The 15,617-nt window shown below is 40.9% G+C and overlaps 1 protein-coding gene across 1 annotated transcript in view; it reads left to right on the forward strand.

The window, feature by feature from the left end:
• NEB (nebulin) overlaps positions 1 to 15,133 on the forward strand; it is a 141,204-nt gene extending 126,071 nt beyond the window's left edge. The window contains exons 144-162 of the mRNA XM_075092737.1: positions 303 to 395; positions 1,825 to 1,917; positions 2,382 to 2,474; positions 3,666 to 3,758; positions 4,276 to 4,368; positions 5,514 to 5,606; positions 6,399 to 6,491; positions 7,091 to 7,183; positions 7,761 to 7,853; positions 8,347 to 8,439; positions 9,367 to 9,459; positions 9,746 to 9,838; positions 10,119 to 10,211; positions 11,312 to 11,419; positions 11,734 to 11,917; positions 12,426 to 12,518; positions 13,070 to 13,219; positions 13,522 to 13,631; positions 14,282 to 15,133. Coding sequence (XP_074948838.1) covers positions 303 to 395; positions 1,825 to 1,917; positions 2,382 to 2,474; positions 3,666 to 3,758; positions 4,276 to 4,368; positions 5,514 to 5,606; positions 6,399 to 6,491; positions 7,091 to 7,183; positions 7,761 to 7,853; positions 8,347 to 8,439; positions 9,367 to 9,459; positions 9,746 to 9,838; positions 10,119 to 10,211; positions 11,312 to 11,419; positions 11,734 to 11,917; positions 12,426 to 12,518; positions 13,070 to 13,219; positions 13,522 to 13,631; positions 14,282 to 14,455 — 2,028 coding nt within the window. The 3' untranslated portion in view covers positions 14,456 to 15,133. The remainder of the gene's footprint in view (positions 1 to 302; positions 396 to 1,824; positions 1,918 to 2,381; positions 2,475 to 3,665; positions 3,759 to 4,275; positions 4,369 to 5,513; positions 5,607 to 6,398; positions 6,492 to 7,090; positions 7,184 to 7,760; positions 7,854 to 8,346; positions 8,440 to 9,366; positions 9,460 to 9,745; positions 9,839 to 10,118; positions 10,212 to 11,311; positions 11,420 to 11,733; positions 11,918 to 12,425; positions 12,519 to 13,069; positions 13,220 to 13,521; positions 13,632 to 14,281) is intronic.
• The last annotated feature ends 484 nt before the right edge of the window (positions 15,134 to 15,617 follow it).

The following is a 15,617-nucleotide window of genomic DNA, read 5'->3' on the forward strand; positions in this document are numbered from 1 at the left end:
ACCCAAATTTTAAGCTTCAGTTGATAAAGTCTGGCTCAGACAAGACTGCTTTTTTACCCTGAGCTGAGTTATTATTAAACTCTTTGTAGAAGCGTGGCAGAGTTGGCTTTCAGGTAGCCCCAACAGAAGGTTCCGTGATGATTTCCTCCTATCAGAATACATTTAGTACCTGAGGTTTGAATGAGTTTGTAAAGTGTAAAGGACGTATGTTTCATTATTCATGTAACTTCTTCCACGTACCTGCATCAGCTGTGCTTTGATGTAAGTCCTTTTACTTTTTCCTGGTGTCTGCATCTTTCTAGATTAAGTACAAGGAGAGTATTGGAAAAGGAACTCCAATTCCCGATCTCCCAGAAGTGAAGCGCGTCAAGGAGACGCAGAAGCACATCAGTACGGTAATGGCCAATATTTTCTGCTTACCTATATACCTGTGCAGAGCTCAAGCTCCAGACTTTGGTAGTGTTTGTGGGTATTTTTTGTTGAAAAGAAAACAGCTCTCTTAAATCCTTATGTTCAGCAGCACAAAGTTCAAATACCTGAATTTTGCAGTGATCGTTACAGTCGGGCACTTCCCTGTATTACTTCTGTGACCTTTTATCTAAACACAGAACTAGAAACAAAAGACTACCCAGATGAAGCCTTACAATTAGTCTGAAAAAATGGATCAGCTAGAGAGAACTTTGTGGGAAAAAATAATTGGAGCCTTTTTTGTAATCACAAAACCTAGTGACAACTTTAAGTGGAAACGGTACCTTGTTCTTTCCACATCTGTAAGTGTAGATTTTAATAATCACAGCGTGCTCGCCTGATTTTGAGCCACTACTGCTTTACTTTGACCTCTGCATACTGAATTGGGGCAGGGTACGGCCGTGTGATTATTGGTGCCTCAAGTGTTTGCTATACAATGCTGAGGAGCAGTGACACCCATATAATGAGTATCTTAGGATTTTCCATTCCTGATTTTCTAAAAACTGTTTCCCTTTTGAGCTATTCATTATGCTAATGTTTTTTACAGCTCCCTTTTGCACAATTGAGTTGTTTTTTCAAATTAATCTTAATTTTTTCTTTTAGATAATTTGTTTCCCCTTGCTGTGAGTGCTTTGTTTTTGTATTTTTTGTTGTTTCAGTGGCATCAAGCAGTCAATTTTTTTGTTAGCTCTTTCTTGCAAATATTTTACTAGTTGCAAGAAGATCCATTGGTGCATTTGTAATATATTTCTACATGACTGGGTTTAAACCAACCCAGGCACCTCCTATGCAACTCCTTTCATGAAAAATCCAATTTATTAAAATCAAACAATAAGAGGTTAAGCTAAATCTAATAATATGAGAGCTAAAATCCAATTGTTTTTCTTAATAGAGACTTAAAACAAAGTAAAATAGTGGTGTTATGAACAAATAGTCACAGAAATCAGGATGAAATGGAACCTGTAGCTAAGTGTTTTCATGTTAAACATGTCGGTGAAAGGTTAGCAACATAAAATAATCCTCCAGAAATGTTGACTGCCTGAAAAGTAATACTATTACATTTCCTAAACTAAGATGAAAAGCAGAACATACCTAGCTTTCATGCCAGGTCAGCAGAATATTTAAACTTGTGTCCTACTATAATGAATTACTACCCTGACTTCAATGTGCTCAAGCACCTCAACACAGACATTAAGTGCTGTGCTGAGCTGGTGACTCTGCTTAAAAAGATGTACAGATTTACACATAATCCTAGATTATGTTTACTAATAAAGCAGGTAAATTATCTATGCAAATGTACTGTAGTTGTGGAAGGAATATGATCTTCTCACCTTGCTGGGTGCTTGTGTTCTGCAGGTATTGTACAAAGAGGACCTAGGGACAGGTATCCCAACACCTGTCACTCCAGAAATAGAGAGAGTCAAACGCAATCAAGAACACATTAGCTCGGTATTTAAACAACAAAAAAAATTATAACAACTTATTTTTGCATAACATCCTAACATATAATGCGTTTTTCTTCAACGGTTTAGAATCTCACCCTGCTCCTGTCGTTTCCCTGACAGTATTTTTAACTCATTCATATTCCACCTGTTTGTGCTTTAACTTTTTTTGGTGATTTACAACTTTACATGCATTTCTTTTAAGAACCAAAACTGAAAGTCAGCTGTGACATTAACATGGTGTTTCTCTCCATGTTTGTTTTATCTTAACCCTTTATCTTCTAGTATTTGTAGTAACGTTTTTGCAGAATAATCCACCATCAGCCCCTTCCTTAATATTTGCCCCTAGAGCAAGTGTGAAATTAATTAAAAAGCGATTCTAGCGCTAAACGTAACTCACAAAATAGTCAGGTTTAATGAGTTTGCCTGTGTTGAGTGCTTTTTTTCTGGAAACTTTCTTGTACCTCACAGGTGTTATACAAAGAGGGCTTAGGGACTGGCATTCCCACACCGGTCACTCCAGAGATGGAGAGGGTCAAGCGCAATCAAGAGAACATTAGCTCGGTATTGCTAAATAAAACAACACCTGCAGTTTCAAATGCAAATCAAATCCCTTTAACTCCTCCATATTAAATTTTTCTTTCAGTTCTTTGTTGATCTTTGAACAACCTAACTTAATCAAAGCACTAAAACCCTGTCAGTATCCGTATATTTTAATTTTTCACTGTCTAACTTTGTCATTAAATTGTTCTAGCTGCGAGATTTTAACCTCATAAAGCAGTTAAGCAGTACCTTATTTTCCTTCCCAATGAAATAGTGGTAGTCTGAGTGATGTCACTCAACTCCTCGATAACAAAGCCGATCCTTCTAACAGTCTTCAGACTGACCACGCTGGTTGCACTGCAAATGGAAAATGAGCTCGTAACTCTTCCTGAAGCAGAGCCATCTCACGCAGCTGGCGTGTGCTCTCTGATTTCCTGGTTTTGCTGTGTTGGATGCTTTCTTGTATCCTACAGGTCTTTGTAAGAAAAGCTGGGTGGCATCTCTGTTTGTCTGCAACGTGAAAAAATGATGAAAATTGCAAAGACGAGGAATATAATTACTGTAGTAATGAATGTCTATCCAGATTGCTTCTACTCCTAACACATTCCAGTCAAATGACTCTTATGTCATAATTTTCTTCTATATTCCTGTTTTAATTAGAGCAGCTTAGGACTAATTTGGACTCGCTCTGACCCAATTCAGACATGACTGACACGAAATTCAGTCCTGACTCGAGATTGATGGCACAGTTCAGAGAAGCCACTGTTGTTAAACTTTTTGCTACATTTGATTGTCTCTGAGGTCATCGCAGCGCGCTCTCACGCTGTGAGCCTATTTCACAATCTGGGAGGCAAAGCTGCTCGTTCAAGATCTTTTGCTTGAGTAACGAAACTCCTTTGGGCAAAAGACATAAATGCAAAGAGTTTTCAGGTAGCACGGCTCCAGCACAGCACGCCTGCAGTTCTTGCTGGCATTAGTTATGTGCGCCCAGGTGAGATGACAACAAGCCTCGTAGCACTATTAGCCGATTATTTTAATTGATTCTTTTTGGTTTTTTGCTAGCCTTTGGACAAGGCTGACAAAACTCTCTTTTTCATACTTCAAAGTTTCACTATATTAAATTTCTTGTCTTCTCTCTCTCCTCCCTGTCCTCCTCTTTCCTTTCCTGTCCTTTCCTTTTTTTATTTTAAATACGTCCCTGTTGCCGCACAGGTGTTGTACAAAGAGGGGCTGGGGATTGGAACCCCGGTACCTGTAACTCCTGAGATGGAGAGAGTCAAACGCAATCAAGAAATCTTTAGCTCGGTATTTTTTGTCGTTTAAGAAAAAAAATTCCCTATAACTATTTAACACCTGTAAATTTTCTACTCTCTCTAATTAACTTAGAAACATCCCCTTTCTGCTATTAATTTTTTTAGTCATTGTTAGTTATATATTACGTACTTATTTTTTAAGATTTTTTAATAGTAATAACAACACTTGATGCTTCATACCTATTAATTTTTTAAAGCTTTTTTGGTTTTGGGGAAGCTTAAGGTATTTTGTGTTTTTAAAAAGCACTGGGTTTTTTTATTTGCTTGATTCCATTCCTCTAATGCTTTATTATTCTGTTGACGCACATCTAAAGATTTCGGATGCAGTATTTGTAGCTATCAGAAGACTTCCTCTGAATTTATCACAACTGTTAACTGTTTTATACTTCCTAACTTTTCCTGCTTTCTAGTATATTTAGTGGGCATAAAAAGGATACGTGTTACCTTCATCAAATGCAGTACTTTTTTTTTTCTCTTAACTTTTTTTAAACTCCCATGTTACCACACAGGTGTTGTACAAAGAGGATGTGGGGACAGGAACCCCAACACCTGTCACTCCTGAGATCGAAAGAGTCAAACGCAATCAAGAAAACTTTAGCTCGGTATTTTTTTGTTTGAAAAACAGCAATTTCCCTTTTAATCTATTTTAAAATAATTTTAACATAAAAAAAAATACTCTTGTATTTCCCTGTAATCAATTTACACAAAAAAGAATATCCTGTTCCCATGTTTTGGCATTTTTTCCTCCGTAATTGTTACTTACTTTGTTTTGAGTAGATGAGCTTACTAACGATAACTTTTAGATTCTGTGTTCCCATCCTCCTTTTTCACTCTGAACATATTTTTTTCTTCTTTAATATCTGCTTTTCCTTTTGTTAATCACTTCAAAGCTTGGTTGTTGGTTTTTCCCCTCGTTTTACCGCATATAAAAGCTAAACTATTTATTGCCTGATACAAATCTGTGGAAATGAGCTCAGTATAGCAGTGTTCCGATACATGCCAGTGTAACCCGCTGTGATGTTTATGGAATGGGGGAATGAAACGGTATTTATTGATTTCTTTCTTCCTTCTGCATTGTATTTTATGCCTTTTTCCTTTAGGAAGTCTTTAATGTCGTTCCACAGAGACAGCGGCCCAAATCTCCAGCCGGTGTAAACTGCTCTAGATGTGTTGGGAGCCCGGGTTGGCAGGGTAAAAAAATCAGTAGCATTAGGATGTCATGTAAGATAGGAGAGCACTAGGAAATAGAATTTCTCAGGTACCGTTTTCACACATACGCCTTTGGTGAAGAACTCTGGACAGCAGGTAGCGTTTCACCCAGGGAAAGGGTGACTCTTTGTTGAGGTGTGTGTATAGAGAAAAATTCTAGGGAGGTGCGTTGGGACCTGGTCCTGCAATGACTTGAGTACAGTCAGGAAAAAGCTTACCTTGCTGCTGGTGAAAGACAATAATACGCTTCATTATAATTTATAGAAGACTTTAATCCTCCTGGAGAAGCGCTTAAGCAAGTCAGGAAGGCATTGTAGCATCCTGGTAGGAGTCACACTGGCGTATTAGTGTTTAACTCTATCTTCAGAGGTTTAAACTAGTTTTTTTATTCTTATGGATTTTTTTAATCCCTATGTGTATTCAGGGCATCTCAGAAAAACATCTTTCATGTTCTGTGGGTTCTCCCAGCAAACAGAGTGTTACTGTTGTTTGCGTGTTCCCTTTTTTCGTTGTTTAATCTAGCCGTGTCACCCCACAGGTGTTGTACAAGGAGGATCTGGGGACAGGAACCCCAACACCTGTCACTCCTGAGATTGAAAGAGTTAAACGCAATCAAGAAAACTTTAGCTCGGTATTTTTTATTTTGAAAACCAGAAAATTCCTTTTTAATCTATTTTTAAATACTTTTAACTCATAAAAAAATATTCTTGCTCCCCTATAATCAACTTACACGAAAAATAATATCCTGGTCCCTTTGAGATTTTTTTTCCCCTCCATAATAGTTACTTACATCTTTCTGGTTCCTCGTTTTTTTATTGTGTCATCTTAATAATAACTTTTAATTCCACCTTTGAGTCTGATTATCTTTCTAATTTTTTTTCTCTTAAAAACCACCATTTTCCTTTTCTTAGTCACAACAATCCTTAGTTTTGTTTTGTGCGGTGGGTTTTTTTCCTCCTGATTTTACTTACTTTATATATGAGAACTAAACTATTCAGTGCCTGCTACAAATCTGTGGCTGTGATCTCAGTGTAACAGTGCTCTAATACATGCCAGTGTAACCTGCTGTGGTGGTTATGGAAGGAGTAAATGAAACAGGGTTGATTTCTTTGTTCCTTTGGTGTTGTATTTGATACTTTCTGCCTTTAGGAAATCTGTAACAGTCTGCTGTTGCACAGAGTTTTTCTACGTAGCTCCTGAGAAGCAAATAAAGCCGGTATTCCAGCGTGCTGCCAAGAGGTGTTGCAGAGCATTAGTGTTCCGCTGTATAGTTTTGAGGAGCATTTTAATTTTTCTCTTTTATTCCGAGCTTTGGCTCAGAGCGCCTTTGAAACCCATGTGGTCTGTTTTCTCAGCAAGCTGCACGTTACTACTGTTTGCTTGTTCCTTTTTTCGTTGTTTAATCTAGCCGTGTTACCCACAGGTGTTGTACAAAGAGGATCTGGGGACAGGAACCCCAATACCTGTCACTCCTGAGGTTGAGAGAGTCAAACGCAATCAAGAACACATTAGCTCGGTATTTTGTGGAGCAAAAGACGTACTCCCTTTAACTCCACTTAAACGGAACTTTTTAACCTTTATTAAAAAATGAACAATTCTCCTTATTTCCATGTAATCAACTTACAAAAACATCCTTTCCTCTTTGCTGTACTATATTCTCCAATGTTACTGACCTACCACTCCTTTGTATATTTAATTATTTACATTATCCTAAATATTTTTAACCATTTTGCTCCCTGTTCTTTCTTTTCTTTTGTATGTGTGGGTTCCTTGAAATCCTATCAGTTTCTGATTTTAACGCTGTTCTCGTAGGAGAGGGGAGGGTCTGACTTTCTAGCAGGCTTCAGTGGTAGCCTAAAAGCTCTCCTCCACCATGAAAACGTATTTGACGTAAGGGGCTTCTCTGTTGGATTTGTCGCACCTGCTAAGATAAACCAAAGCCTCGTTGCCTTCAGACCCGCACGGGTGCAATCCAGTCCTTGTTGCTCCAGGGGTAGCTTTTAGGGCACATTAGAGCAGACTGAGCTCCAGCAGGCTCAAATACTTGACTTCATATTGGATGTAATTATTACTGAGTTGTGATTATCTTTTTGGATGCTTCTCGTTACCACACAGGTGTTGTACAAAGAGAGCGTGGGGACTGGAACCCCCACCCCTATCACTCCAGAGATGGAGAGGGTCAAACGCAATCAAGAAATCTGTAGCTCGGTACTTCGCTAAGAAAAAAAGTTCCCTTTAACTCTATTTAAAAGACCATTTTAACGGTTTTGATAAATGGACGTTGTAACGCTTGTTCTGAAATAGCTCTAAAGCAGCTTATATAAGCGATTACTTCTTACTCATGTCTTACTGTGGTTTACAGCGGTGACTTTAACTTGTTACAGTTTTTAGTGGTTTTTTTAAGAGTGATTTTAATGCCCTACTCTAATCCTAAAAACACTTAACAAGCTCCACTCATGTTCTCTGCAATGCTGATTTTAGTTTTTTTTTAAAACCTACAATTTACATATTCATAACACCCTCAGCCCCTCAAGATGGTATTTTTGTGGTCTCATTTATGTAGTACTTACACTATTTATTACGAGTGATCCTGTAGTTAAAAAGCCAGTTTGCCAAACCCTACTTCTCTAGTAAAATATTACTAAGTACCTTCTTTAAAAACATATATAATACCTAGGCCCTGAGAAAATAAATGCAAGGAAAAAAAGTCTTATGCTTTCAGTTTGTCTACAGATAGCTTTTTGTTTATTGTTGCTTTCTTCGGCTCCTTTCTTATGTCCCATAGGTGTTGTACAAAGAAAACATAGGGAAAGCAACCCCGACACCTGTCACTCCTGAGATGGAAAGAGTCAAACGCAATCAAGAGATCATTAGCTCGGTATTGTTAACAGGAAACCAGTTCCTAAAGATCTGACTGACTGAAGTGTTTAACGTGACTGTAGCGGTCTAGTAACCTGTGCTTTCTGACTTCATAAAATGAATCTGCCGTGTAGCATCAACCTCCCACCTTCTGTGCTTACAAGCAAACCTAGTATCTTCTCTTTAACACTGCCCGAAGCAGGATTTTACTAGAACTAGTTCTGACCCTGTTTGGATGGATATTGTTCCTCAGCCATTTTTTTAACCCTTTCTTACTACAAGTCTGCTTTCACGCGGAGTTGATTCCACACAGGGGCCGCTCCTGCGTCCCAGCAGATTAACGGCAGAGCTCCCGTAGCTTCTTTTGGGAACAGCATTGCGCCCCAGACCTAACCCTTTCTGAGCGGAATGATTCAAAAGCTATGTTGTATGTTGTTTTGGTTTGATTTTGTTGTTGTTGTTGTTGATGGTGCCTTTTTAATGACATTTGGATACTCCCTTGTATCCTGTAGGTTTTGTACAAAGAAAATGTGGGGAAAGTGACCCCAACACCAATCACTCCAGAGATGGAGAGAGTCAAACGCAATCAAGAGATCATTAGCTCGGTACCTTAAAATAGATACGTTTCTTTTTTCCTTTGTGCTTAACAACGTAACATTTTAACTACTTACTGAAAGTTGATTTTAATTTAAAAAAATAGATATAACTCTTTCTGCAAATTAAATTCTGCACTCCCAAATTAAAATTACTCTAGTGTTAACAGTCTGATCGAGAAATTTAGGCCTTTTCTACAACTTGGTTTGTGTATCTGTGGGCTCTATCCAGACAATATTAAGAGCTTAGCGTCCTTTGGTGAAGATATTCAAGTTTAGCTCTCTGTGCTTCGCGTTTAAGCTTTCATTGGCTTTTCAGGGGTATTTGGCTTTAGCAAAAAGTATACAAACAGGAAAGCCTGTCACCCCACCCCCAAAACACCCACCTCTCTGACCCATGTGAGATTGTATTGCTGTGGCAGGTGACTTAGGGTGCCTTAAAGAGGGTGACACAAAAGGACCGAGACTGTTCCTGTTCTGGGTGGCGTATCAGCGATCGCTCTTAGGCAGCCTCGTGGGCTGGGGAGATGCGGAGGCGTAATGGTGCAGTGATACCAGACACCCAGTGTCGGTGTGGCAACAAAACTCCCTCCTTCCTCCCCAGAACGGTCGCGAATTGCTTCAAATACAGATAAAACATTTCTCAAATAGCACTCCCGGGCTGCAGGCAGCTTCCCTGCGCCCACGGAGCCAGCGTCGTAGTCGTAGCTGGATAGAGCCCTTCTTTGTTAACCAAAAAAAAAATAACAAGCTTTTCTTTTACAGTTTATTTTTCTTACCCTTCCTTACAGCAGTAGATGTTTGGCTTTTGTGCAGTGCTGCATATCGTAATCAGTCGTGACTTTTTGGATATTTGATAACCAAGTAATAATTTGTGTTCAAATCCTTCTGATTTTGGGGGGTGTTTAAGATACCGGATACATCTTCTGTATCCCACAGGTGTTGTACAAAGAAAACTTGGGGCGAGCGACCCCCACACCTGTCACTCCAGAGATGGAGAGAGTCAAACGCAATCAAGAACACATTAGCTCGGTATTGTCTGGAGGAAGTAAAGGGGATATGATAGAGCACTTTTTTTTTAATAACTTAAGTCTGCGTGGTTTTATTTAACCCTCTAATTTTTTTTCTCTCAAACTTAGAAAGTCATCTCTTAAGTACTATAATAAAAGATTTTTTTTTTGTCAATTAACTTTTTAATACTATTTTTCCTCTGACCTTTTTTTTTCCTTTCATAACGGATGGTGTTTACTCTAAAACCAGTAACGTTACAGTTTTTAGTTTGCACATTTGTGACTTTGAGTTACTTTGTGATCTGTAGGTTGTATACAAAGAAGGCTTAGGGAAGGCAACCCCCACACCGGTCACTCCAGAGATGGAGAGAGTCAAACGCAATCAAGAACACATTAGCTCGGTACTGAAAGAGGAAAGACAATCACCTTATATTAAAAATAACCATTCTGAACAAAAACTCCACTTCTAATCTAGCCTTGTTTTCTCAATTTTCCTTACTTTTGCCTGTTTTTCCCTTTGATTTTTACCTTTCGCTCTAGCAAATAACTTTTTAGCTGCTTTATTTCCCAAGATCTTTTTTTACCCCTGCAGTGGTGACTATACTTAAACAATAACACCATTTACAGAATGAGCCATGAATTATTCCAACCTGATTTTGGACACCTTTCTGTACCCTGTAGGTTTTGTACAAGGAACATCTGGCGAAAGGAACGCCAACGCCAATGACTCCAGAGATGGAGAGAGCTAAACGCAATCAAGAAAACATCAGCTCGGTATGTTCTAGTCAGCCAATAAATGAAAATACATTCAAGAGTAGTTCAATCCCTGAAACCCTTACTCAGATGAACAGTGCAGATGTTAACATAACTCCCTAGCTACCTAGTTTGGGAGTATGAAATAGCCATGCTAAAATCAAATCCCTTAATACTTGCTTTTTACTTTCTGCTGCAGTTGAGTATTTCTTCCTGTGTGAGGAACTGCTTTAGTTTGGGGTTGTTTTTTTTTAAACGGCAGTTTAATTTCAAGTAACGTACGTTGCATTCGAGTCTCTAGCAAATATCTTCTGGTTTTACTGGTCTGAAAGTGCGTGACTTTATACGAAATGATCATTTTTCTGTAACAGTATATTTTATGTTCGATTTCTGACAGTCTATATAAAAACATGACAAATCTGGAGATGGCCTTCTTTCGGCCCTTCTCCGCTAACCTGTTACTCCAGAGGTAAATCCAGACGTAGCCTAGCCTGTGAAGGTCTATGTACATGACAGATCATGGAGTCATAGAGCAGTTTGGGTTGGAGGGGACCTCTAAAGGCCAGCTCGCCCAACCCCCTGCCGTGAGCGGGGACACCTTCAACCAGATAGGTTGTTCAGAGCCCCGGCCAGCCCGAGCTGGAATGTTGTCATGTCTTGCTCGATAAAGCCAATAATACGACAACTGCATTAGAGAAGCACGATGCAACTGTTACCACTCCAAAAAGAAACCCTGCAAATGCAGCAAAAATTGTAGTATTTCTAATCCTGTTGACCGGTTCACACTGGTAACTTGACTGAAGTCAGTGAGGTGCATGTCAAATGTATGAAAATACTGCTTAGAACATTGTGGCTGTGTTACCTCTACCTGTTGTTACAAGGTCAAAAAAAGGTAAGGATGTTTTAGCTATGAAAAGGAATGTTTGGGATCAAGTCGAGAGCTGTCCTTGTCTTGTATAATTATGAAAAAGAATTTTGCTTTGCATTCTGTTATTCACCAACACAGCTGCTGCTGCTTTTTTCCCCCTTCTTCTTTGCCGGGTTGCTTCAGTACAGCTCGTTCCTCACGATGCAGAAGTAGTTTTGTGCCCTGTGCTCACTTCTTTTTTCCCATCTGGCAGGTTCTTTATTCAGATAGTTTCCGAAAACAAGTACAAGGCAAAGCTGCGTATGTACTGGATACACCTGAAATGCGGCGTGTACGAGAGACCCAGAAACACATCTCTACAGTAAGAGCATTTATAGATGTATTTTTAACTTCACAAGGGATTTAAATAAAAATGTCTTTCCCGAGACCATCTGGGATTAGCAGCTCAAGGATAATGTACAAGTTCGGGTACCCAAATTCTGAAATGCTAAAGGCAAGAGTGACTGCAGGAAAGGCATGGTTGGGACTAGGCTCCCTCTCATTGTTCCTCGGCTCGGAGAAGGATAAAGTTCAGCATAGTAGTGCACCTCTCTACTAGAAATTCACCTGAGGTAAGCGGGAATAAAGATTATTCATCTAAGCTACAGCGACCTGACATTTCATTTTCAATTGCAGGTGAAGTACCATGAAGACTTTGAGAAAAGCAAAGGTAGTTTCACCCCCGTAGTTACCGACCCCATTACAGAACGCGTGAAAAAGAACATGCAGGACTTCAGTGACATTAGCTATAGGGGCATCCAAAGGCGGGTAGTAGAAATGGAGCGAAAGCGTGTGGACCAGGATCAAGAGACACTCACAGGTAAGTAGGACCCAGGTTTTCTAATGGCTTGAGCACTTCATTTGCACAAAACACAAGCTGGCCTGGATGAATTGTTTTATTTAAGCTGAGCCGTATAAATGCAAAGTTATCAATGCTTGGAGATGGTGTTTTTATCAAAGTCCATTTTGAAAATATTCTCTTACAGCAGTTGTAACTTGTCTGTGGGCTGCTGCTCCCCTTCTGCCCAACCTTGTAATGTAATGCTAGATTTTCATAGAAACATTTAGGTTGGAAAAGACCTTTACTTATATGTTTAACTTCAGCTCCATGCATATTAGAGAAATACTTTACCACACTTACTTAATGTAGATAAATTTATATTAGCCAGGCTAATCTGTGCTATAGATCTGAGAACAAATTTATTAAATACTGTTTACCCTTTTCTGATATGCTTTTACTCTTGCTCAGGACAGACATGTGCTGCTCAAGCTCTCTAAAAGTTGCCTGAGCTACAGCTTCTCCTCAGAAAATACTATTTCTCTTGCAGGTCTTCGTGTGTGGCGCACTAATCCCGGGTCCGTCTTTGACTACGACCCGGCAGAAGACAATATTCAGTCCAGAAGCTTACATATGATCTCTGGTTTGTTCCATAGGCTGCTCTGTTTGTGCAAAATAGGTTTTATACGTGTGCAAATCCGGTCAGTGAAACTGTCAGCTTGGGGACTGCCAAGCACGGCTTTGGCACTCTGCCTATGCAAGACCGCAAGCGTTGCCCTATGTGCTGACTTCAGACAGGGTGTTAAAAATAACGGGGGTATCAATCACCACTGTGCCTGCCCGAGCAGAGCTTCAGCATGGCAACCACAGAATGCTTTTGAAAAGCCCTGACAAATACCATTGAGGAACTATAAAAACAGTCTCTGATTAACACACATGCTTTTTTCCATTAATTTTGTAAAATAGAGTAACCAGTTGTGCTTTGCATGCACGTGGCCTGGGTCACTTTTCTACTCACTATAAGCACAGTTGCTACACGCTTGGTAGCAAGGATAGAGCTCTGGGTATTTTTACAGAATATGTATGTGTGTGTGTATGAAGTAGCCTATATACATGTGTATATACCCATATATTTTTGTGTGCAGCTCCCTACAAAGCAAAGCCCTAAAGTGGTTCCCACTGCTCTCGTTGCAGTCCAGGCCCAGCGCCGCAGCCGGGAGCACTCCCGTTCTGCCAGTGCCTTGAGCCTCAGTGGTGGCGATGAAAAATCCGAACCCTCGGATGGTGTGGATCAACATCTGTCCTACTACAGCAATGGGGGCTTCTTCACCACAACGGCCACAGGTACGGGGAGAACAGAAATGCCATTTATTCACATATGAGGACAACCGGTGTCCAGACCACCTTGCCAGGCGGTATGTGTCATGGGCTCATGCTCAGCTTGTCCTTTAGCCAGGAAAAAGCCCCGGAGTACACCTGCAAAATGTTGGTTATAGCCATAACTCAATAGATGTAAAGCTATATTTCAGCAGGTAAAAGGCAGATTTCACCCACCTTTGCCCTGTCCCATGATCTTTAGTCAGAGCAGCTCTAACCCTATTACCAAGTCTGTAGCAAACAATACAAAATATATTTTCCTTTTGTAGTGGGCTACAAACATGCTAAAACCATAGAGTTACCACAACAACGGTCATCCTCAGTTGCCACCCAGCAAACAACGGTGTCATCGGTGCCATCTCACCCGTCTACTGCTGGCGTAAGTAACCTTGAGCGGGTGCATTAAGGCAGCGACGCCCCCTCTTGCTGGAGGAGTTAATCCGGCTGCCTGAGGTCCCACCAGCTGATGGTGCCTGCCGTGCCAGGCGGCAGCTGGCATTGCTCCAGGATGGAGGCGGTAGCATGCCTGCCCAGGGCTGCCGCTTGGTACAAAACCAGGTGCTGGTGTAAGAGTCACTGAAGGGGGACACACCCCCACCTCTTCTTGAAAACTTTAAATTAACACTTCTTCCTACTCCTGAGACCGAGTCTTAAGCGTAGACACATGACAATGGGTATGGCATCTCCTCCCCACACCAGCTGCTGGGGGGCAACCCCTTGAAGTTACAGCTGGAGCTACCTCCAGCTGATAGTACGCAAAGTCACCGCAAAAACACTTTGTTTGGCTTCAGTGTCACTAAGACACAGAGGCTCTAACGTAAGGTACTGTGGTGTTTGGGTAACTAGGGCACTTGGTTAGTGAGACGAAACACGTGATCTGAAAGCAGGCAATTTAAGAGCCCAGCCAGGAGCCTGCCAGCAGTACCTTTAGGGAACTGACCTGAGCCAAAACAGACCCTGCCCCAAGCCTGCTCTTACATTTTGCTGTATGGTGGGGCTATAAACGTGTCTCTTCCCCCCCTTTCTTAGAAGACCTACCGGGCCATGTACGACTACATGGCAGCCGATGCTGACGAGGTTTCCTTCAAAGACGGTGACACAATTGTCAATGTACAAGCAATCGATGAAGGCTGGATGTATGGGACTGTCCAGAGGACCGGCAAGACCGGCATGCTGCCAGCCAACTACGTCGAAGCTGTCTAAACCAGAGCCCCTCTGTCCATCAGGCATTAGCTGCATGGCCCAGACACAACGGCACTTAAACTGTAAGCCTTAGGGAACAGTTTGTAATGGGTTTTTTTCCCCAACAACGAGTGCCTTGTCTTCCATGTTGGTAGTGCCGCAGGACACAGGAGGTTTAAAAAAAAAAAAAAAAGAAAAAAAAAAGAAAAAGTAACTGCAGAGCAAAATCTTTGTGAAACAGCCCTTCAAAGCATGAGCCATGCTTATGAGGCCTGTGTGTCTTCCAATGTCAAAAAAGTTTGGTGGTTTTTTTACCCATTGCCTCGCCTTTCAAACATTTCAGCATCGCAGCATAACACTGACCTGCAATCCAGTTCAGAACCTCAGCAATCCTATACATGTACTTAAGATTAAGACTACCAAGTATTAATTTAGTCATTCTCCCATAAAAGAATATTTTTCTGGGCTATGCTGTTATGTTTGAATATATTCATTTTTCCATATAAGCAACATTTAAGCTTAATGTCTCAAACCAACATTTAACTGGGGGGGGGGGGGGGGTCAGGGGAAACAAACCCAAAGCCGCAAGCCTCTCCTGCTTGCTGAGCTCATCTGCATGTGTTTTTCATGCAACTGTTCTGGGGTCAAAAGCTGTTATTACTTGTAAATTAGTGACTAAATAAAGCTGATGTTTCTGCAGCATGTTTGATGTACTCACGCTGAGGAGCGGGAATCGCTCTCACAACAAACTGGCTTTGCTCAGAAAGCTGCATTGCGAAAGAGCCCAGGTGGTGGCAGAGGATGCAACAGCCACCGCAAAGTCCAGCCGAGGGGCTGCGAATGAACAGGACAAATTATTTTGTACCTGAACACAGCGGTTACCTGCTTCAGCTACTACGCATATGGTAGCAGGCAGTCTCCATGAGAGGGCAATAAGAAATCCCTGTATATTGTGTCCAAGATAGGCTAAAGATTAAAAATGAGGTAGCAGTAGAAGCAGTTGCAACATTAACTCTGAGGACCTTTGTTCAAAGGGCGCTCACAGCACATCATGGTGTACACAACCAGCTTGAGAGGGAACTGTCCCTCCTCCCAGCGCGAGTGGGGCCTGCTGGCACTGAAGGGTGTTAGTTAAACAAGAACAGCCTCAGCCACACAGGTCCCTGGAGACAAGCGATAAAAA

This window comes from Phalacrocorax aristotelis, chromosome 5 (genome assembly GCF_949628215.1).
Source record: "Phalacrocorax aristotelis chromosome 5, bGulAri2.1, whole genome shotgun sequence".
Classification (NCBI taxonomy): Eukaryota; Metazoa; Chordata; class Aves; order Suliformes; family Phalacrocoracidae; genus Phalacrocorax; species Phalacrocorax aristotelis.